The 20,815-nt window shown below is 55.0% G+C and overlaps 1 protein-coding gene and 1 long non-coding RNA gene across 2 annotated transcripts; one reads left to right on the top strand and one right to left on the bottom strand.

Annotated features, from left to right (window-relative positions):
* Positions 1 to 66: 66 nt before the first annotated feature.
* On the bottom strand, positions 67 to 15,101 carry GPR179 (G protein-coupled receptor 179). The gene is made up of 11 exons (XM_060134807.1): positions 14,308 to 15,101; positions 12,902 to 13,010; positions 11,215 to 11,302; positions 10,540 to 10,775; positions 9,671 to 9,739; positions 9,175 to 9,284; positions 8,648 to 8,886; positions 8,339 to 8,477; positions 7,587 to 7,692; positions 6,635 to 6,781; positions 67 to 5,160 (listed from the first exon to the last, which is right to left on the bottom strand). Exons 1-11 carry the CDS (start codon positions 15,099 to 15,101, stop codon positions 67 to 69), a joined length of 7,131 nt encoding a protein of 2,376 aa, XP_059990790.1.
* On the top strand, positions 4,892 to 5,552 carry LOC132511564 (uncharacterized). Its single transcript, XR_009537644.1, has 2 exons — positions 4,892 to 5,031; positions 5,347 to 5,552. It is a non-coding gene; the product is annotated as an uncharacterized LOC132511564 (long non-coding RNA).
* Positions 15,102 to 20,815: the final 5,714 nt, after the last annotated feature.

The raw sequence follows: 20,815 nt of genomic DNA on the forward strand, positions 1-20,815 counted from the left end.
GAAAGGACTTTGGCTTCGAAAAGATAGCCACCCAATGTTTCACCTCACCTGATGGAGTTGTTACTCCTAGTCCCAAGGATAGACAGCTGGAGGGGTGAGTTCTTCGTGTTGAGCTTTAGAAGCTACTTCTCCTTGGTCTTCGGTTAAGGAGGAAGACTCCTGAGCCTTAGCTTCCTGGAGAGTTGGCTCTGGGACTAAGCTGGTCCTCGGCCCAAGTTCTGAAGGTACTTGGAGTTCTCTGACACCTTCCGGAGTAAAAGTACTGGCTGGCTTGCTCACTTTGGGGCAGGGGCTTTTGCCTTCTGGAAGGAAGCCACCCAGAGGTCTGTGGACTAAAAGGCATGGTGGGTTCTCAGGGGCTGTGGGGCAGAGTTTTTCTGTCTGAGTTTCTGTTAAAGCCAGGAGGCCAGATTCGTCAGATGGGGCTCCAGTTACCTCCCAAAGACATATATCGATGTCTGCCATGGTCCCCTTTATTTTATTTCCTTCTGGATCTGTGACTTCCCATTGACACAGCTCTGCCATCCTGCTCCCCATACTGCTTGCTCTGTGGGGACCGACTTTGGGTTCGTCCGTGTCTGGAGCATCTGGCTCGGGGGAGAGCCCTTCTGACCTTGTGCCTTCCCAAGGACAGACCATCTCTCGCTCTCTGTTGACTTTTACTTCTTCTGAAAAGTGTTCTTCAGTCCCTCCAGATCCTGCCTTTTGCAGGAACATCTCTCCTTGCCCTTGAGATTCTCTGTCCAACTCTTGTTCCAGTCCCCCTTTCTCTGCTGCTCCTTGACTCACCTCCCAAGGGCAGATTTCTGTTTTCTTTTCAGAGGGAGACTCTTCTGCTTCCCATGGACACACTTCTGCTACTCTGGCCCCCATGCTGCCTGCTGCCTCGGAACTTTCTTTGCTTCTGTCAGAAGCTTGTGGGGCTGGTTGTGGAGACAGACCCCCACAATCTTGACTCTCCTGGGGACACACAGCCTCCTGTTTCCCATCTGCACTCTCTGAGTTTGCCTGAACGGCCACAACTTTGTGCTCTGGTTTTTCTGGGGCTTTCTCCTCCTCTTGAGGCTCCCCTTCTCCATCCTGTCTTGACACCCCTTCCTCAGGGATTCTTTCAGTCACCTCACAGGGACAGGTCTCAGCTTTGGCGCCGCTGTCAGGTTTGGGAGCATCCATGGCAGGAGCATCCCACGGGCAGAGCTCAGCAAGCCTGCCCCCAACGCCGAGCAGTGTCTGAGCACCGGCTTTCGGTTGGTCAGGGCCGTGACTGTCTGGGTGGGAGAAAGAGCCCGCCGGGGCCACACTCTCCTGTAGACAGATAGGTCGTAGCTCATTGCTTGCTTTCTCCCCGTGTTCAGCAGTGACTTCTGCTTGTTCTGGGAAGGAGCCCATCTTTGGGTCTTGTGTCAGGTCCCCTTTCTGTGCTGCTTCATCACTCACTTCCAAGGAGTGCCCCTCTGCCACTCTGCTACTCCCGCTGCTGGACGAGTCTGAGACCTCGGCCTGAGCAGAGGGTGTCCTCAAGTCCTTCTCCCAAGGACACATAGCTTCCTGTTCTTGACTCAGTTTTGTCTCCCATTTTGATATGTCTTCTCCCAGGGAGGTGAGTCTCCCCTCTTCTAGAGTTTTCTCCCTCTGCCCCATGGAATCAGTCCCCATCTCTTGTTCCGATTCCTTCCCGGGGGCTCCTTCATCCACCTCCCAGGGACAGATCTTGGCTTTTTCACTGGTAGGCGCTCCCTCTGCTTCCCAGGGACACACCTCAGCTGGCCTGCACCCCACACGGTCCAATACCTGGAGCCCAGCTTTTGGTCTGTCGGTGCCCAGAGTGTCTGAATGCCGAGAGGATCCCCCCGGATCCAAGCTCTCCCAGGGGCAGGCCACCTCCCGCTCCCAGGCCTGCCTCTCTGGCTTCTTTGGAGCAGTAACAGCTATCTCTTCAGGTCCAGAATCTGCAGAAGCCCTTCCTGTATCATTTGGAAATTGCCTAATGGCCTCAGTTCCCAAAGCCCTTTTCTCCCCTGCTCCAGCACTCACCTCCCAGGGACAGATCTCTGCCTTCTCAGCAGGCAGGATTTCCTCCGCGTCCCAGGGACAGATCTCAGCAGTTTTGCTTCCCGTACTGCCTGACATCTGGAAAGTGGCTTTGGGTCTATCTGTGTCTCGAGGACCAGGTTGCGGGGAGAAGCTTCCAGGGTCCACCCTCTCCCAGGGACAGACTGCTTCCAGCTTTTGCATCTGTCCCTCAGGCTTTTCCCAAGTTGTGCTATCTTTGATTCCTGATGTTCCAGGCATCTTCTCCTTGTCCTTTTGAGATTCTCCTTTTGGTGCCTGTCCCGACATCCAGTCCTCTGTCGTTCTTTCATTCACCTCCCAGGGACAGATTTCTGCCTTGGCAGGTGTTGCTTCCTTTGCCTCTGACCTGAGATCTTCCCGTGGACATACCTGCGCTGCTCTGCTTCCTCCCTTGCTGAGGAGTTGGCCACCAGCTTTGGATGAGGAGTTTTCTAGATGTGGGCTGGAGTGCCCAGGGGTTGTGCTCTCCCAGGGACACACGGACTCCTGCTGTTGACTGCATTTCTGCACTGCTTTCCCAGTTTGTTCCCACGTCTCTCCAAAGCTCCCTTTTCTGGAGGTTTTTCCCTTTTCCTGGAGAGGTTCTCCACCTGTCCTCTGACTCATCATTTCCTTCCCTACTACCTCATCACCCAGCTCCCAGGGACAAATCTCTGCTTTCCCGATAGCAGGAGCATCTCCTGCCTCCCATGGACACGCCTCAGTGACGCTACTGCCCAGACTCCCCGAGCACCCGGAGGTTCCCGGGGCCTGAGTAGAGACTGCTGAGGGGCCCCGGAAATCTGTCCTTTCCCACTGACAAAGAGATTCCAACCCTTCACCCAGTTTCTGTTCTTCCAAGAAGACTGCTTTCTTGGGAGTTTTCTGCTTTGCCTGGGGGAGCTTCTTTACTCCCTCCGGGGACGGTTTCTCATTCTCTCCTCCTTCACTTGCCTCCCAGGGACAGAGCCCTGCCTTGGTGATGTCAGATGTACAAGCTCCTGGGCCAGCGGCTTCCCACGGTCGTGTCTCTACCTGTCTAGGCTCCACACTGCCCACTGTGTCAGACCTGCCCTTGGTTCTGTCAGAGTCCTGAGGTGCTGACCGAGGGGACAGACCCCCAGGATCGGCACTCTCCCAGGGACACACTGCCTCCTGTCCCCTGACCAGTCTCTCTGGCTTTTTCTGAGCAATGGCAACCACATCTTTGGGTTTTGATTTTTCTGAGGCTTTCCCCCTCTCATCTTGGGAGGCATCTAGATCTTGCCTCAGTGCCACCTCCTCAGGGACTCCACTCACCTCCCAGGGGCAGATTTCGGCCTTGTTGCTACTGTCAGGCTGACACGTTTCTGACTCGGTGACTTCCCAGGGGCATACATCTATCACCCTCTGGTCAGCACTGCCCAGGGGCCGGAGGCCAGCTTTGGGCAGTTCCCGCCACCCCCCAGGGGCTTCTTTTGCTTGCTTAACATTTTTGTCCCTAACGGTGCCCTGCCTGACTTGCCTCAGTGTGGCAGGCCCTGTTTTACCTGCTTTTGCAACCTGCCCCTCCCCTAGACCCTGGGATGGCCTCCTGCCTCTGTCTGCTTGTTCCCTGCTGCCCTCCTGGTGACAGACTTGGAGCATTCTGCTTGTGTGAGCGTTCTGTTGGTTCTGGAGGGACTCCTCGTCATCACAGGGGGCAAGCGCGGCCTGCTTACTCACCGCCTTGGGGCGGCCTGACCTGGGAGATCTGGGACATGCCCCCACACCCTCTCCCAAAGCTCGGCCCTTCTCTTCCTTCTCAGGACATCCTTCCCCGCTCTCCTTCTCTCTGTATGTGCTCCGAGAACGGGTCAGAGCTTTGATAGCCAGTCCCAGGCTACGCATGGAACCCTGCTGAACAGGGGTCTTGAGGCTGTGGGATTTAGATTTAGAGAAGACCTTGGGCCTGTCCTCATCCTCATCAGCTTCCCCCTGGAGACACCTGTCCTCCGTGTCCATCCCATTCTCCCCAGCCCCCCTCTTGTCTACTGCTATAGAGAGGGCCCTCCAGAGCCTGGCCTGACCTGGGGCGGGAGAGTGGTGGCCTCGCTCTGGCCCCGGGGGGCCTTCCTGAGCCACATTTTCTTTCTTTGATGGCAGTTCTGCATTCTCCCAGGGGCAGATGTAGGTGAGCAGGCTGGGGCTTTGTGGGGGTACTGGGATGGGTGCCAGGGCAGGGACGGGAGCTGGCAGCAGAGCCAGAGATAAGGTGGAGGTGGGAGACAGCATCCCTGGCTCCCCCAGGCCCACCCCGGACGTGGCCATGATGGGTGTGGAGATCTGGTGCTGGACGGGCGGGTGGGGCAGCCTTCTCGCGGCCTCCTCGCGCAGCTTTCTGGAGGCGTGGGAGCTGTCCACGCTGCTCCTCTTGGCCGGGGAAGGTGGGGCCGACAGGGTAGTCGCTCGGGCTCGCTCCAGCCTCCAGGCCGAGGGCCTCCGCGCCGGGCTGGCCAGGGCGGCCTCTGCCTTCCTTTTCTCCTCGCGCTCCCTCGCCCGCTGGTAGGTCTCCTCCAGGTAGGCCTGGCTGGCCTCGAGCAGGGCCTTTTCCCTGGAGTCAGCCACGACGCTCAGCGACTTGTGCAGCGAGGCGGGCCGGGCACAGGGCAGCCGCTCTCCCACTGTCAGATTGTGGGCGCTGGCCGACCTGAAGCTCAGCGCGGGCGGCCCTGCCGCCGACTCGCGGCTCTCGGATTGCGGGCCCTTCCTGGCCAGCTTCCTCCTCAGCAGCGAGTCGAGCAGAGGCGGGTACTGCTCCCCGCGGGGAGCGCGGTCCTGCTCGCAGGTGCTACTGGACTTGCGCAGACCCGGCGGCGCGGCGGGCTCCCGGAGGCTGGCGCTGGGCAGCCTGGCGCTGAGCAGCCGGCGGCGGGAGGAGCCCCCGGACAGGCTGCCGCGGGCCGGGGAGCCCGAGTCCCGGGAGTGCTGGCGGGTCAGGGCCTCGGGGAACTCGGCCAGGTACTTCATGAAGGAGCGGCCCAGGGCCTGGCGCCAGCTGCCTTGCTTTTTGCGCAGGTGCGGGTTGTTAGCGGCCATTTCCTTGGTCTTGTGGACCTCGAGCTGGGCGTAGAGCTTCTTCAGCTCGTCCTGGGGGCGGGGTGGGGGGGGCCGGGGGTGCAGAGCTGGCGGTGAGGGCCAAGCTCTCCATCCCCTGGCGGCGCTGCTCTGCCCCTCAGCCCTTGCTCAGACCATTTTCTCTGGGGGATCTCTCTCCCACCAAGCTGTGTCTCTTCCCAGCTTTTAAAACTCAGGATTCACCTCTCCGTCCTGCAGGGCCAACAACCTAGTTCCCGAGCCCGACCCGCTTAGCTCCGAGGCCTCAGCGCACCACTGACTTCTCTGGGCACTGTGGTCTGGTGGGAAGTCTCCAGCTTGGGAGACGGGAAACCTGGGTTTGAGGCTGCTGACCCATCATGTGCCTTCAGGCTATTTTCTTGCCCTCTCTGAGCCTCTGCTTCAATAAAGTAAGGAAGACTGGCTGCCTAGTGTTCACTTCCTTAAGAGGATTATATGAGATTGGTGGTGGGACCAGTGGGCGTGAAAACTGCCATATTCAGGTGTAAGTGACGGGATGGGGCTTTGAAAGTCTTTTGTACTTCGGATCTCTCCCCGCAGCCAGCGTAGGGGAGGTACATGGGCTGCTGCGCCCCATACTGGAGGGTCAAGGATGGTGTCTCTGTGGCAGTGTGCCTCCACTCTTTGGCCTGCCTGCTGGATTGGGGTCTCAGTTCAGCCTATCCCCAGGGGGCAGGCGGCAGGGCAGGCAGAGCTCAGAGGATGAGGAGGATACGGGGGAAAGAGAGGCAAAGGCAGTTGAGGCAAGGAAGGAATTGGGGGATGTAAACAAGTAAGGTGTGGAGGGGGCCCCAGGGGAGGTGGAGGGATGGACACAATGGCTTCCTGGGACTGTTCCCACATGCAGGTTCTATAAGACAAAGGGCTTTACTGCCAGGTCTCTTTATTTCCTACTCTCTGAGCCTCTCATTAGGGTTTCTGTGACTATAATGATATTCTTAAGCAGAAAAATAAGGTAAGGATGCTCTCCTGATGTAAGACTCAGGAAGAACTTCCTTTCTCTAACACTGCTGGGGCCAGGGAAAGGGGATCCTGATGTGGAAATGCCTGGTAGCCACTCACTGCCTGAATTACCCAGCCCCAATGGCCCTAGGGTCACTAACTACCTGGTATGTTGGGGACTGAGGGGCTTCTTAGGCTGCCCCTCATGGTGGCCCTGCTGAGTGGGAGTGGAGGACACAGGAGACACAGGGGATTTGAGCTCCACTCATGGTTCTGCCTCTACCATGCCAAGTGGGCCTCAGGAATCTGGGTTCTGGGGTTTTGCAGGGTGGGGGCGGTCTATCCACTGTGTGGCCTCCTTTGAGTAGAGTCAGGGGAAGCAGCTTAGGGCAGTGGTGGAGAAGAGAGGGAGCCGGGTCTTAGAGGAAAAGCTATGGGGAGGAGAGGGGACCTGCAGTGGCACACAGCCCGGGTGGCAGGGCAGCTGTGCCCCCTGCCCAGTCCCTAAGTAGCATCAAGAGGAGGTGGGGAGGGCAGCACCTACCCGAATGTCTCCAGGGTCCAGGCTGTGCTCGCTCCAGGCTGAGGCGATGCTGCTGTTCAGGTAGGAGCCTGAGCGCTGCAGGTCCAGCTCGTCCTCGTACACCTCATCCAAGATCTCCTCTCGGGGAGGAGCCCCTGGCTTCCGGAACTGGCCATGGTGGTGGGCATGATCAGGAAAAAGACTCACCTTGGCTCCCTGCCCCGTGGCATATGTATTTACTCCATAAATCTTCACCCCCTCTCTGACTCTGGGGGTCCAAGGAGTATTGTTCCCTCTCCTTCCTGATTTTCTCTAGCTCAGAGACCAGGGGTCTCAATGCCCTGCCCCCACAATTCCTAGCCATGTCCTTCGGCTACCCCCCCCCACCTATCTTTCTGTAACTGCTTCTGAGTTGATTTTCAGAGTCTCCCAACCTTCCAGTTGTATTACAAGGACTCCCTTCAGCTCTAGCTCTTTTTTTTTTAAACTCCAAGTGTTTTTTATTATTATTTTTTAATTATTGATTTATTTATTGGCTGTGTTGGGTCTTCATTGCTGCGTGTGGGCTTTCTCTAGTTGCGGAGAGCGGGTGCTACTCTCCGTTGCGGTGCATGGGCTTCTCAGAGCGCAGTCTCAGTAGTTGTGGCACACGGGCTTAGTTGCTCCGCGGCATGTGGGATCCTCCGGGACCAGGGCTCAAACCCGTGTCCCCTGCATTGGCAGGCGGGTTCTTAACCACTGCGCCACCAGGGAAGTCCCAGCTCTAGCTGTTATTTCCCTTGCCCAGGGATTGGAGACGGAGATTCCTTCTGTGACTCCTAAGTGGGCTCCTTGCTTAGGGCCCACATCCCTCAGGGCCCAGGGTGTCATTCTCACCCTGGCCTGGAGAGGGTGCTATGGGCATAGCAGCTCCACAGTGCCCCTGGCAAAGGGGCTGCGTCTCCCTCACATTGAGACCAGGGGAAGACCTCACCTTAGGGATGAAGATCAGAGCCAGTGTGGCGGTGACTGTGCTGTGGGTGTGAAAGAAGAAGAGGAGGAGCGTCCAGTCTGGGTGCAGGGAGGGAACCAGTACAAACCTGAGGGTGAGGTGGGAAGGAGATGGTTAGCTACAGGTGGGAGTGGCCTCTTTCCTCTCACCTGTTTCAGTGGCTGTCCTCCCCAGCCCCCACCCTGATCTCCTGGAGGTGCTCCGTGCAGTGAGGAGGGCACTCTTCCTTCTTCCTGCCCTCCCACCTCAGGGCTCACGTTAATCTCCACCTCTGAGAAGCCCTCCCGGACTACTCCAGCTTGCCTTCTCCGGCTGCTTATAGCACTTAACTCTGTTATGGACCACCCTGTGGGTTGATTCTACCTTCACCACAGGGCCAGATCCTTGTGGACACTCATAGCAGGCCCGCTGCAAGGACGGTTGGGGTGTGAGGGGGAAGAAGGCAGTGAGAATGGAGCCTGTATGTGGAGGAGAGTCGGGGGGGGAGGCGTGTGGAATGGGAGAGGAGTTAGGAGTGGAGCACGCTTCCTCTTCTCGGGTGTTGGGTGAGACATGGGTTACAGGAAGGGTATCTGTGGGGTAGGGAGAGAGCTACAGGTGGGGGCCCTCCTCCTCCTTGCTGAGGCGTCGTAGGTGTTGCAAGGAGGGCTGTGGGACGGGGGTACCCTCCCCTGGGAGAGGTGAGGAGTGTTCTTAGGGTGGGAGCCGTGGTGGGTAGGAGGGCCCGCCCTCACCTGGCTGCGTGGAAGGCAGCAGAAAGCAGCAGCTCGTTGTGCAGTGCGATGCCCATGTACCGCGGCTCATGCAAGGCTGAGGGAACAGCCCGGGTGGCGTAGCAGAGGAAGCTGCCCCAGCACAGGAGCAGCATCTCAGCTGCGGGGAAATAAGGAGAGCCGGGTACCACCTCAGCAGCCATGCACCCCTTTCTCTGTAGGCCGTGCTGGGGGGACCCCGGTCCAGGGGTCCAGGTACAAGGCAGGAGGACCCCTGGAGGTACAGGGAGGGGGACCAGAGTGAGGCTGGGCTCAGTGGAAGCAGCTCACCCACAACCATGATGTAGTCCCAGCGGTCGTGGTGGCAGAGGTAGAAGTGGCGGCCTGTGTGGGTGTGGCCTCGCGCCACCAGGGACGCGTGCTGACTGCCTTGCTCCAGGATCCCCGCTGTCCATACAGCCAGGAAGCCCAGCACCAGCAGCAGAAGCAGCCCCAGACGCTGCAGCAGCCGCCCACTGCTCAGGTGGGGGCCCCGCTGGGCCGTTCGAGACAGAAACAGCTGGAGCACTCTACAAGGGTCAGAGTGTGGCTGGTGGATGCAGGGAGGGGAGATGCCCCTGGCCATTGCTTCCCTCCCCGCCGCACATCCCTGTCCTCCCATCCCTTCCATGGTTCACCGCCTCCTCTTACCCCCCAAAAAGTTACATGGAGGGGAGGGCCATAGTGATGGGAGCAGGCCTTGGGGGCACAGAGGAGTAGAGCTGGTAGGGGTCTGGCTGTGAAGAACTTCATTCCATGAATGAGCTGGGGTAGCCTGGAGTGAGCAGCGTGAGAGCAAGCTCTGCCCCAGACCCTACCTATAAAGCTTGAGTATAATAGTGCCGTAGACACTGGCAAAACCCAGCAGCCGGACCCAGCGGAGGGCGATGCAGCGGAATACACTGGGCTTGAAGTACAGGATGAAGACCTGGTGGGGAAGGGGCAAAAACAGTTGCTCTCCACTGCACTTCCACTGGGTGCCAGGCCTATGCTAAACACATTGCTGATCCTCCTAACCGCCTTTTCCTAGAGGCATCATCACCTCCATTCTGCAAAGGAGTAGCTTTGTTATCAGAGAGGTTAGGTAACTTGTCCTAAGTCACACAGCAGGTCATAGAGCTCCTTTTAAGCCTGGCTGTTTGGTTCCAGAGCTCACTAGACCAGCCTGTCATTTGTGGGTATGAGTTGGAGGATTTTGAGGTCTCTGAATCCCCCCAACAGGGCAGAGAGGAAGGATTCTGGGGCTTGGAGGGTACCAGGTTGGGACTATGGGGGATCCTGGGAGGTGCGGTCAGCCTCTGGCCACAGACTCACAGGGAAGTAGAGCAGCAGGGATCCAAAAAGGATGGTTTCCAGCAGTACCACTCCAGATGCCCGGATCCTCTGTGAACCCAGGAAAGAGAGAGGTATGTAAGCAGGGCAGCAAGAGGACAGAGCCTGGAGGATGGTACAGGAGGGTCTCAGGCCTGTTTGAGGGGTCACCCCATGGCCCTGAAGCTAAAGCTTCACCCTGTAACATTAGCTCTGCCCTCTCCATCCACAGCCACTCTCACCACAGGCTCTTAGCTCCACTGGCACTAAGCCTGGCTAAGGCAAAGTTTTCATATAGCTCCTGCCACCGCAGGCCCATGCCCCTCCCAGTCCCAGCCTGGGCCTTGCTGCAGACCTGGGCTAGAATCAGAGGTTGCTGGAGGTAGAAGGGATCTCAGGCTTTCCTCCAAGCTTTGGGTCAGACTGCCTCCTTGTCTGGAAACTCGCTTCTCTGTCAATTGACCGTCAACTTTGGCTCAAATGTCATGTTCTCCAGAAAGTCTTCCCACGCCATCTCGGGCAGGGTGACTGGGTCCCCTCTCTGAGCTGCCACAGCAACTGACACCTCTATCCTGGCCCCTGTTTTGCTGTGCTGTCATTTTATTTACATGTCTGAGGGGGCAGATCACTTCCCCTAGTGCCTACACAGTGTTTTGAATCGAGCCCAATGCCTTCATTGAGCAGGTGAGGAAACAGGTCTAAGATGGTGAGGTCACTCGCCTCATGTCACATAGTGAGTTAGATTAAGAATCAGGGCCAGAACCCATTTCTCTCAAGTTCTGGTCTTAGGTAGTCTGTGGTCTCCGGTTGACGCTAGAGACTCAGGATGGGTAGGACACGTGTGTAGAAGAGAGATGTGGGGCCTTCCTTGCCTTGGTCTGGCGGCAGCGATAGGAGACCAGCATGCTCAGGAAGACGGCCAGCATGCAGCACGTCTGAGAGGCCAGCACCACTGCCCGCAGCGCGGGGGCTTCCTCCACCAGGCACGGCGTGGCATCCAGGCAGCTGGAGCAGCCCTCAGCACATGGTTGGCACCGCAGCAGCCTCCCGGAGCTGCCTTGTGGGGACCCGAATTGCCCGGTAGGCTGGGCAGCACCCTCCTCAGAGCCTATAAAGAACAGGATGTGTGCAGGGAGAGGGGCATGGCTGGGACAACCTGAGACCCCAGCCTTCTCTCCCAATGGTCCCCACAGCTCTCTCCCTGCCCTCTTATGGTCTGTGGCCCTTGGGGTAGCGTCAGGATGGGTAGGAATGAAGAAGTGGGTACTTTCAGGGGAAGGCAGGGTTACAGGAAGAGGCGATGCCAGGCTAGGACTCACTGCGAGGTCAGCTTGCATCGGACTGCCATGTTATAAGCTCATTCTCGGAAGGAACAGACACCCCCAAATTGGACCCTGCCTGCCTCTCCTGCTTCTCTCGACGTTCTTCCCTTGCTCCATGAGTTTTCTCCCAGTGTCTCACCCCAACCTGCCTTTCTTCCCCAGATGCCCCCCTCCAATCAGCCCAGCCTGTAAAACACCTTCCTGGCATTCCGCATAGTTACATACCCCCGGAGCTGCTTGTCCCATAGAAGCCGGGTCGGCAGCGGCAGAGGTAGTGGCCAAGGACAAAGCCCTGACTCTCCAGGGGGACACACTGTGGGGATGACAAACACACTCGGTATTTATATGAGGCTTTCCCTCCTGGGAAGAGATGGAGGGCGCATTTACCTTCCTATCCATGGCCCCTGGGTCTACACTGGGGAGCCCCACCAGAAAGCCACCCCAGCCCTTGGGAAGCCTTCCATCCCTGGAAACCCTACTGTGCCCCCACCATTGCCTCTCTTCTCAAAGAGACCTCCAGGCAAAGAGTATGCAGATGGATCACCCTTTTATTCAGACTGGCCCTGACAGGAGCTTCACAGGTCCCGTTTCCCAGTGCCCAGCTGATGCTAGAGCAAGGTGCTGGGGAGGTGGGAGCAGGGAGACATCTGAGCTCAACCACACCTGTGTGCCTACATCCTGCTTCAAGGGTCCCCATCAGCCTCCCTCTTTGGCACACGGGTGGGTTGAAAAGGCCCCCATGGAGGAGCAGCTTCCTCCATCAGGGCCATCTGGCTTTGGCGCAGGGCTGCTCTCCCCAACCCTAATGCCAGGCTAATGCCAGGCTGGTGGGATGCCAAGGCCAGCTCTTTATTCCACCTCCACCCATTGATGTTTGCCCAGCAGGGGACAGAGCAGACCTCAGAGCCAGGCAGGGAAGATGAGCCCTTGGATGAGGCCAGACCTACTGTAGGGAGTGGCTGGGAACAGACCGCAGTGGGGCAAAGGAAGGAAGATTACATATCCAGCCCCTAGAAGGTGCTTCTGAAATCGTGGCCCAGCTTCCCCTCTTACTCAGACCACTGGAAAACGTTCTGTTCCTGCCATAGACAAATACATACCCAGAGACACGAATGTGGCTGTGTTGAAAAGTGCACTGGACAATGGGAGCCCTTATCCATCCCTGGACGGATAGCTCCAAACACATGAGCCCTGAAGAGCAACAGATGCCCAAACCCACCATACCTCCCAGCAGGCTGCAGGGCTCCCCTTGGCTTTGGTTCAGCTGAGGAACAAGCATGCAGTCAGTGTAACTGTGGAGCGGATTAGTTCACTGACCTGCCAGTTTCCCAGTACTGGGCTTGCAGGGTTATCAACCATTGCTTTCCATTATCCAGATTCTCCTGCATCCACGGCTTTGATTTTGCCAGCATCTCACCTGGGTTCCATCACCTTTACCAGTCCCAGAGCTCTTCAAGTTCCTTCTCTGGTTAGTCTCCTCCTACACCCCAACCAGCAATTCTACTTATTTCAACAAACACCCAACAGAGCATCCTTTGTGGGTCAGAAGGAGCCCAGAGCTCTGTTGACATGGAGAATGTGATTCAGGAGAAGGAAAGGGGACAATTAATAGAGGCTCAGGAGGCGGTCCTGGGAAGGGATCCTGGAGCACCCAGTACCAGAAGGGAGAGCAGACAGGGAAGCACACTGAGAACGCAAAGGAATGAAGGTGGCTGTCTCGGGTGGGGGATGGGGCTAGGCTGTATGTGTCCTCACTCTTAAAAAGCCTGGTATCTCATCTCTATCTATCTTATCAGTAGGGACTTCCTTGAAGCCGGAGAGGGTGGTGTGCCTTTGTCAGCTGCTCCTGATGGCAGTGATGGGAAAGGGGAGGGAGGCAGGACACCAGAACCCCCACCCTCTGTGTCCTTACCTGGGTGCTGTTGAGATCACACAGGTGTGTGTTAGAGTACCAGCCCGGGCCGCTGGCACACTGATTGATGTCCACACTCTGAAGATCTACGTCCATCTGCACCTGCCCCCTAAGGCAGTGAATTGGCAGTTAGGGGTACAGTGAAGGATGCCAAGGTGGACGTGTGCCCTTGGACCTCAGACTATGAGGCAATGCAAGCTCTACAAACTTCAGAGAGGGCACACACGCACGCCATTTCTCCAGTGATATTAACCCTCGCTGTCTCTGCAGCAACAATCCTCCTCCCCCTAGGTTTTTCCCTGCCCCCACTCCCCCATCCCTCAGGTTTTCAACATCCTAGCATTTCTTGATTTCTATCAATGGGAAAGGGAGGTGGTGAGACATACAGGAGCTGCGGCTCTGATGATCTTTCTGAAAGGGATATTCACACTTCCCCACTGCATGTATATACACACACACACACACACACACACACACACACGTGCGCGCGCGCAAAGTGCAGCTATTACCCACCCCCTCACTCTGCCCAAACCAGGTCTGAACTGATCACAGCAAAGGAGATATGGAATAGAGGGGCCCAGAGTCAGAGCTGCCTGGCCCAAGGGCTCTCAACCCCTGCTCTGGGCTGAATGGGGAGAGAGCTGGCAAGGAGCCAGGCTGCCTGTGGCCAGGAGAGGAACTCTGCCGGGGACAATGAATGGGGACACAGAGCTGGGAAAACAACGTTGATTGTTGAATGCCTTGTGGTACACTATCCATCTGCTCCCTCCTTCCCATCATGGCTCCCAATCACCTCTTTACTCCAGCTGAGGGAGGCAGTCAGTTATTTGAGGAGTATCATAGGCTATCGGGGTCAGGACTTGATATAAGAATACAGCCATTGGGAGTGACCCTGGGGATCTGGCCAGCTCCTGGGCAGAAGAGGCAATGGTGCCAAGCCTCCCCGCAAGCGTTCCCCTTCCTTTGCAGAAGCCGCCTTCTACAGCTGTATATTGCTAGGGAGCCTCGAATTTCATTCCCGAAGCGCCCATCTGACTCCTCTGAGAAGCCAGCGCATGGATTGCCACTGTCTCCCGCACCAAGCCCTCTCCTGCCCTGTACCCACTACTCAGACCTGGAGGCCAGGACCTATGCCCAGCTATGTCCACACATCTGTACACACACACGTGTATGCCTACTTGTAAATGGAGTGATTTATATGTAGTACATACACACACCTGTATATGTTAACACACAGTTACAGATTCCCAGGGTCAACTGCAGATATACACAGCTGAATGCAAGTACACACATCTGTGTCCCCCACACATGTGCATACCAAATGGCCTATGCACAGCTGGCTGGACTTGGGCCCCCCCACCCCACAAATCCACAACAGCGTCAAACCCTGCACAAAAACCACTTACCTGATCTCCGGGCTGAGGTCTGGCTTGAGTCCATAGAAGGCCGCTGAGAGTGTGATAAGCCAGCCCGGACGGAGCCGGCCCTCCTGGCATTCCAGGAAGGGAGGAGACAGCCTCACGTGCTGCAAGTCCCCCACATATCCATCCCCCTGTGGCCACTTGGGGCTGCCAAGGCTCCCTAGGTCGTTGGTCAGCACCCGCTTCTGCAGGTCAGGGGTGTCTAGGGCCCCGGTTGGGCTCTCCTTCTGCACCCTGCTCCCGGACAAGTCCTGAAGGATGGTCTCCTCCCCCATCCGGGTGGCCTGCAGGGCCAGCTGCAGGTGGCTGGCCCCCAGTGGAGGGTTAAAGGTCAGCAAAGCCCGGTATGCCCTTGGGTCCCCCTCGGCCACGCTGCGGACCAGTGCCTGGTACCACTCCACATCCTCCTCCACGCTGGACTCCCGGATGTCGTTGGCTTGTAGCAGCATGTTGAGGAAATTGGCAGCCTGCGTAATGGTGCCCGCTGCCCTCCATAGGATTGGGGGGAGCCCTGGTCTGGCTCCTGCCCCATGGGCTTCATAGCGCTCACTGCAATTAGCCCCCGATAGCTGTTGGGCATCTCCAGAGTAGAGAAAAGCTAGGGCTGCCTCAGCCCCCTCCGGGGGCACCCACATGGGTACAGATCCTGGCTTGACTTGGGAGGACAGCGCGGGAAGAGAGCGGAGGAGCCTTGGACCCCCCAGAGCCCAGCCACAGAGGAAAGAGCAGCTCAGCAGCCCCCACACAGGAGGAGGCATGACCACTGCCCTGGTGCCCATCCTTGGGGCAGCTCTCAGGGACCCTGGGGTCCAGGCTGCCCGGGGTATTGGAGGTTCAGGAGATCCCAGGCAGAGGCTGGCCGCAGTCTGGGGCTGCCTGCTTGCACGCCTCCGATCCTTGCTTTCTCTCTTCCCCTCTTCCTCTCTCTCATGCTCAGGCTGTCTTACTTGTTTTTCTCTTCTCTTTAACGTCATCAGCTGGCTTCTGGACGTAGGCATGAGGGCTCTGTTCCCTGCTCTCTCAGTGTGGCCCCCCATCGCAAACCCTTTTAATCCTGGCACACCACTCTTCCCTCCCCCTCTTATCCAATATCTAGGCTCCCTCCCCTCGCTCCCCACCCTACATCTGCTCCAGGGAGAGATAGAAGGGACCAGCCGTTCTCTCTCTTCCTCCCTCCCTCCCTCTGCCCTTTGCTCCATTAGGAGAGATGGGCAAATCCGGGATGGGACGCCATAGCAACCACAGATGAGCCTGTGCCCCTCTCTCCACCCCTCTGCTCCACTCAGCCTCCTGGCAGCAATTTCCACGGCCATGATAAAGGGCCAAGCTGCAGCTCCTGGCAATCTGCTCTAGCTGCCTGTACCCCCGACACCATGCTGCTGAACTGGAATTTGAGATTGGGGTTGGCGAGGGGTGGGCAAGAGAGCCCAATAAGTGTAGGTTTTTAAAAAATATGTATTTATTTATTTATCTGGCTGCGCCAGGTCTTAGCTGCGGCATGCGGCCTCTTAGTTGCGGCACGTGGGGTCAAATTCCCTGACCAGGGATTGAACCCAGGACCCCTGCATGGAGAGTGCAGAGTCTTAACCATTGGACCACCAGGGAAGTCCCAAGAGAGCCCAATAGAACCATAATTGATATTTGTACAGACTGTGGCAGTTTACAAAGTGTTTTTCACGTGCGTTATCTCAGTGACTCTTCCCCAACCCACCTATGCTGAATATTCTTATCCCCATTTCACAGATGCAGACAGTGAGGCTCAGAGACTCACCCAAGATCACATAGCTGCTTCATTTGAGTTGAGACTCAAACCCAGAGCTCTGATTCCCCTACACTGCCCCATCAAACCCCCACCATCACCCTGTTATTCATCCTTAGAGACCTCAAGAAGACCTAACTATAGCCCGGAGAGGTAAAGGGACATCCCTAGGACCACACTGTTGCTCTTGACAGAGCAGGAGCCTCCACCAGGTCTCCACCTCCCCAGCCAGGGAAGCCCGCCCTCTCCTGCATCACAGAGTTAACCACTGCCCGGAGTAAGGGGGTCATGGTGGGGAGGGGGGAAGAGAATGAACAGTTTTGCTTCTGCTTCTTCCACCTTCATTTTGTCATTCTAAGCCCTGTCTTCTTCCTTTCTTCATGAAAACCATGGCTAACCTCTCTTGCTCTTCCAGGTCTTCTTACCCCTCACATCCTTCCCTCTGTCGGACACAATAACTGGAAAGCTCAGAGTTAGCACTGTCTGAGGCAGCCTCCTCGGATCCAGAAGGGTATGGATTCTTGAAGTCAGCCACGGAACAAAGCCCCTGCCTTCCTCTCCCTCCCTCTTCCACCACTTTCCCATCGCTGATCGCTCGCCCAGTGATTTGGCCCCATGTGCATGTGCTATCTGTTAGTTTCTCTCCTTCTCACTTTGCCCCCATCCCCGCTTCTAAAACCTCTGATGTCCTAGATCTCTGAGTTTATGTAGGGAGGGCTGGGTGGTGGTGGCTAAAAACTTCTCTTGCTTTACTGGTGGCCTCTGCAAGCAATAGTTCTGCTTTGGAACCTTCACTGGGAACGTAAGGGGTGGAGGAAGAGATGGGGGCTAGAGGACAAACCTCCACAGAATCCCTATGATGTCAGAACTAAGAGTGCCTATATCCCAGACCTTCCTCTAATAGAGAAGGAAATGAAAACTAAAACCAAATGTCAGCTAAGTGACCTCCTCAAGGCCACAAAGCCAGCGAGTGGTCTGGGGTCAGACCTCTATCACACATCCACACATCCATTGCCTCTCTGATTCCTGTGTGCCAACAGAAAGGGGGATGGTAGGGGGTGGGGTGGGGTGAGCAAGTGCTCCGTTCCACGTTCTTGGTATTATTACTGGTTACTGTTAGTCCAGGGCCAACAGAACACCTTGGGTGAAGACATAATAGTCAGTTGTTTTTTCCCCCAAGAAGCTTTTCATAATAATAACTTATGTTTGAATAGTGCTGTAGCATTTGCCCTGTAAGTTTTCATTTAATCCCTACAACAGCTCTATCAAGGGGGGATTATTATTGACCTATTTTTACAAATGAAACACAGGTTCAAAGATGTTTAATTATTTGCTCTTGGTAATATGTCCAGGAAATGGCATGACTAGGACTCAAAACTAGATGGCAAGCTCTAGAGGGGCAGAGACCATGCCTGTCTCATTCATCACTGAAGCCTAGCCCATTGCTGAACGATTGAGTGAACTCAAGACTGGTTTAGATTCTCTGAATTGTTCTTTGCAAACCTTTTAAGCTAGGGTTCTACCACTGCAGGGACCACTTATATAGCCCTCAGGAAACAGGTATATGTAGACGTAAAACCTACCCAACAAATCCAGCTCATACAAGGATACACTTCCTTTGCTTGGAGCTTAATTTTCAACATTTTTTCCAGGAACTACAGGTCTGGACATTTAAGGAAATGGAGAAAGGCAGCATTCCTTGCCCTGCCTCAGGAAGAGCCTGTGTGTGTTCCCCTGTGCTCTGTGTGCTCAGGGCAGGTGGAGATACCCCAGGCGGCCGACATGGTCTGCCTCCCTCTGGGGCCAGGAAAGTATCTGGACAGCAGAGGGCGCTGTGGAGCTTACAGACCTTGCATTCGCGGGGGTAACCTGTTCTGGAGCCAGAGTTTTCCAGAGACAGCCAGGATCTTGGGTGGTCTTCTTAGGCCTCCGGTGTGCTATGGTCCTATAGCAATTTCTCTTCTTTTCTCCAGAAACCTAAGTAACACCTATAAGGTATTGGAGAGAGGGTAGAAAATATAATCTTTGGAGTCAGAGCTTGTTTTGAATTCCACTTCACCTTTTTGAACTGTATGACCTTAGGTAAGGAACTCTTCAGTTTTTTCATGGGCAAGGGAGGTTATTAATTCTGTTGTGCAGAATTAGAGATGAATTTGTATCAGGAGCTTCTTACAAGGATGGAGCAATCGTTCCATGCTTATGTATCAAGGGCCTACTCCGTGCCAGGCAGTCCTTGGCATTGGAGAGTCCATGATGGGCAGAAAGCAGACGAGGCCCCTGCCCTCACAGAGCTAACAGCTTAATAGGGAAGACAGACTTTAATCAAATAACCTCGCAGATAGAGAACAAATCACACCTGTGCAATTAAGTGCAACAAAGGAGTGGTCTTGGAGCTCAGTGAGGAGGAAGTTCCCAGGCATGGAGATTTCCCTGAGGTAGAGAGAAGCTTAATTTGAAGGATGAGTAGGAGTTTATGAAGCAAAAAGGGAGGGAAAAAGCCTTTAAAGAAAAGGGAATCGCTTATGCAATGGCCATGTTTTTGAGCCTGACACAGGGCTAGTGGAACAGGAGGGCAGAGAAAACAAGGTGGAACCTGGTGGGAGATGAGACCAGAGAGGCGGGGGTCTGATGACACAGGACCCCATAGGCCTCCTTAAGGAGTTTTGTCTTTAGCCTAAGAACAGTGGGAAACCATGAAGGGTTATAATCACAGGCTATTGGTGAATATTCATTTTAAAAGGTTCTCTCTGGGGACTTCCCTGGTGGTCCAGTGGCTAAGACTCCATGCTCCCAATGCAGGGGGCCCGAGTTCGATCCTTGTTCAGGGAACTGGATCCCATATGATGCAGCTAGGAGTTCACATGCCTGTGGCTAAGGATCCCACATGCTGCAACTAAGACCTGATGCAGCTAAATAAGTAAATATTTTTTTAAAAGTTCTCTCTGGCTGTAGAACTCATAGCAGACCCTGGATCATCTTCCCCTAAATGCACCTTCAGGTACTAAAGTTGCTAAATTCTGCTGGCTGATCCTTCCTCCTTATCCTTTGCATTCCTCGACATCTCTTCATGGGAAGATTGCAATGGTTTCCTAACTGGTCTCCCTGCCTCCAGTCACACCTCCTCTACACAAGCTTGAACTTACTTGACCTTCACAACATTCCTGCAAGTAAGCAAAGCAGCAATCCTTATCCCTATTTTGCAGATGAGAAAACTGAGGTCTAGTGGTACTGTGGAACTGGCTCATACAGGCTTGTGAAAGCCAACTGTTAAAATTTCAGAAATTTTGGGACTTCCCTGGTGGTCCAGTGGTTAAGACTTTGCACTCCCACTGCAGGGGGCGTGGAATAAATTTTGCAAGCCAGTTGGTTTTTGGGGTTTTTTTTTGGCTTGAACCCCGGCCTTCAGCAGTGAGAGCATAGAGTCCTAACTATTGGACTGCCAGGGAATTCCCTACAAGCCAGTTGCTAAACACAGCCAACTGTTAAAAATTATACAAACATTAAATATATTAAAAACAAAGGTAATACATTCTCAAAACTCATCACTTCCTAATAATTTTACTATTATTATTTACCTGTGCTCTTGAGGTTATTTGTGTTATTGTATCTGCTACATAATAGTATGAAACTACTGCATAATAGTATGCTCTGTGTTCAGTAAAGTCAAGATGGTAGATTGAAATCAGCCTTTGTGGGAGGATTTACACCAGAGAAATCGGCAGACGATACAAATAGGGACTTGATTGTTTTGTCGATAATCTAGATTTAAGAAAGTGATGAGAAAATGTAAATAATTCAGATTTTAAGTGAATGTGTTATGTTTGTAGCCATTACATTCTGTATTGCACAAAACTTGAGGAAGTATTCTTTCAGTATTTGAAAACTGTTTTCTTATTCAGCAAAGAAGTCACTCCCATAATTGACAGGTAAGACGTCTTGTTTATTCACTTTCCTCTTACATTGACACAGAGGACATCAACCAACATCCATGTTGTGATTACATTCCCCAGTCAACTGAAACCACGGGTTGGCTACCCATACAGCAGTTGGGCAAAAATCAGTGAAAGCATTCTGTTAGAATAAATTAGTTATAAGGAATCTGCAAATGTACACTATTATTTGTAAATTCTGTGCTACACATCCTTATGTACCTATATATGTGCATACATTCCCCTTTTCTCCCGACAGTCGGCTGTTCAACATTTATCAGCACAGCACTGGGTCTAGAACATGTTATTTATGTGTCATTCCATAAATATTCACTGGATGCCAAGGCGGGGATACAGTTAGTCAATGAACAAACAACTTGGCCACTGTCACACATCGCAAGCGGCATAGGCGGGACCAGAGCCAAAGGTACTGTCCTCCCAAGGCCAGCAGCTCTCTCCCAGGTCTAGACCTAGCTTTCCAGGGCCACCCCACCTTATCCCGAAGGGTGGCTTCGGCCAGAGGGCCCGGGAAGTGAAAAACCAAGGGTCGGGGTACCGGACTAAGGGCTAGGCGAGAAGCAGCTCACGGCCAATAGCGGCCCAGGCCCCCCGTAACGTCACTTTTCGGAGAGGCCGGCGCGAGCACGACCGGGGGAGAAGGCGCGGCCACCATCACCCGGAAGTGACGCATTGGGGGCGGTGCTCGGCGGCGCCGCGCAGGGTGGGCTCGCGCTGGGCTCCGCGCGCCCCCCGCCCCCTCTATGAGGCAGAGGCCGCAGCGGCCGTTAGCACTGTCGTTCCGGGG

This window comes from Lagenorhynchus albirostris, chromosome 20 (assembly GCF_949774975.1).
Source record: "Lagenorhynchus albirostris chromosome 20, mLagAlb1.1, whole genome shotgun sequence".
NCBI lineage: Eukaryota > Metazoa > Chordata > Mammalia > Artiodactyla > Delphinidae > Lagenorhynchus > Lagenorhynchus albirostris.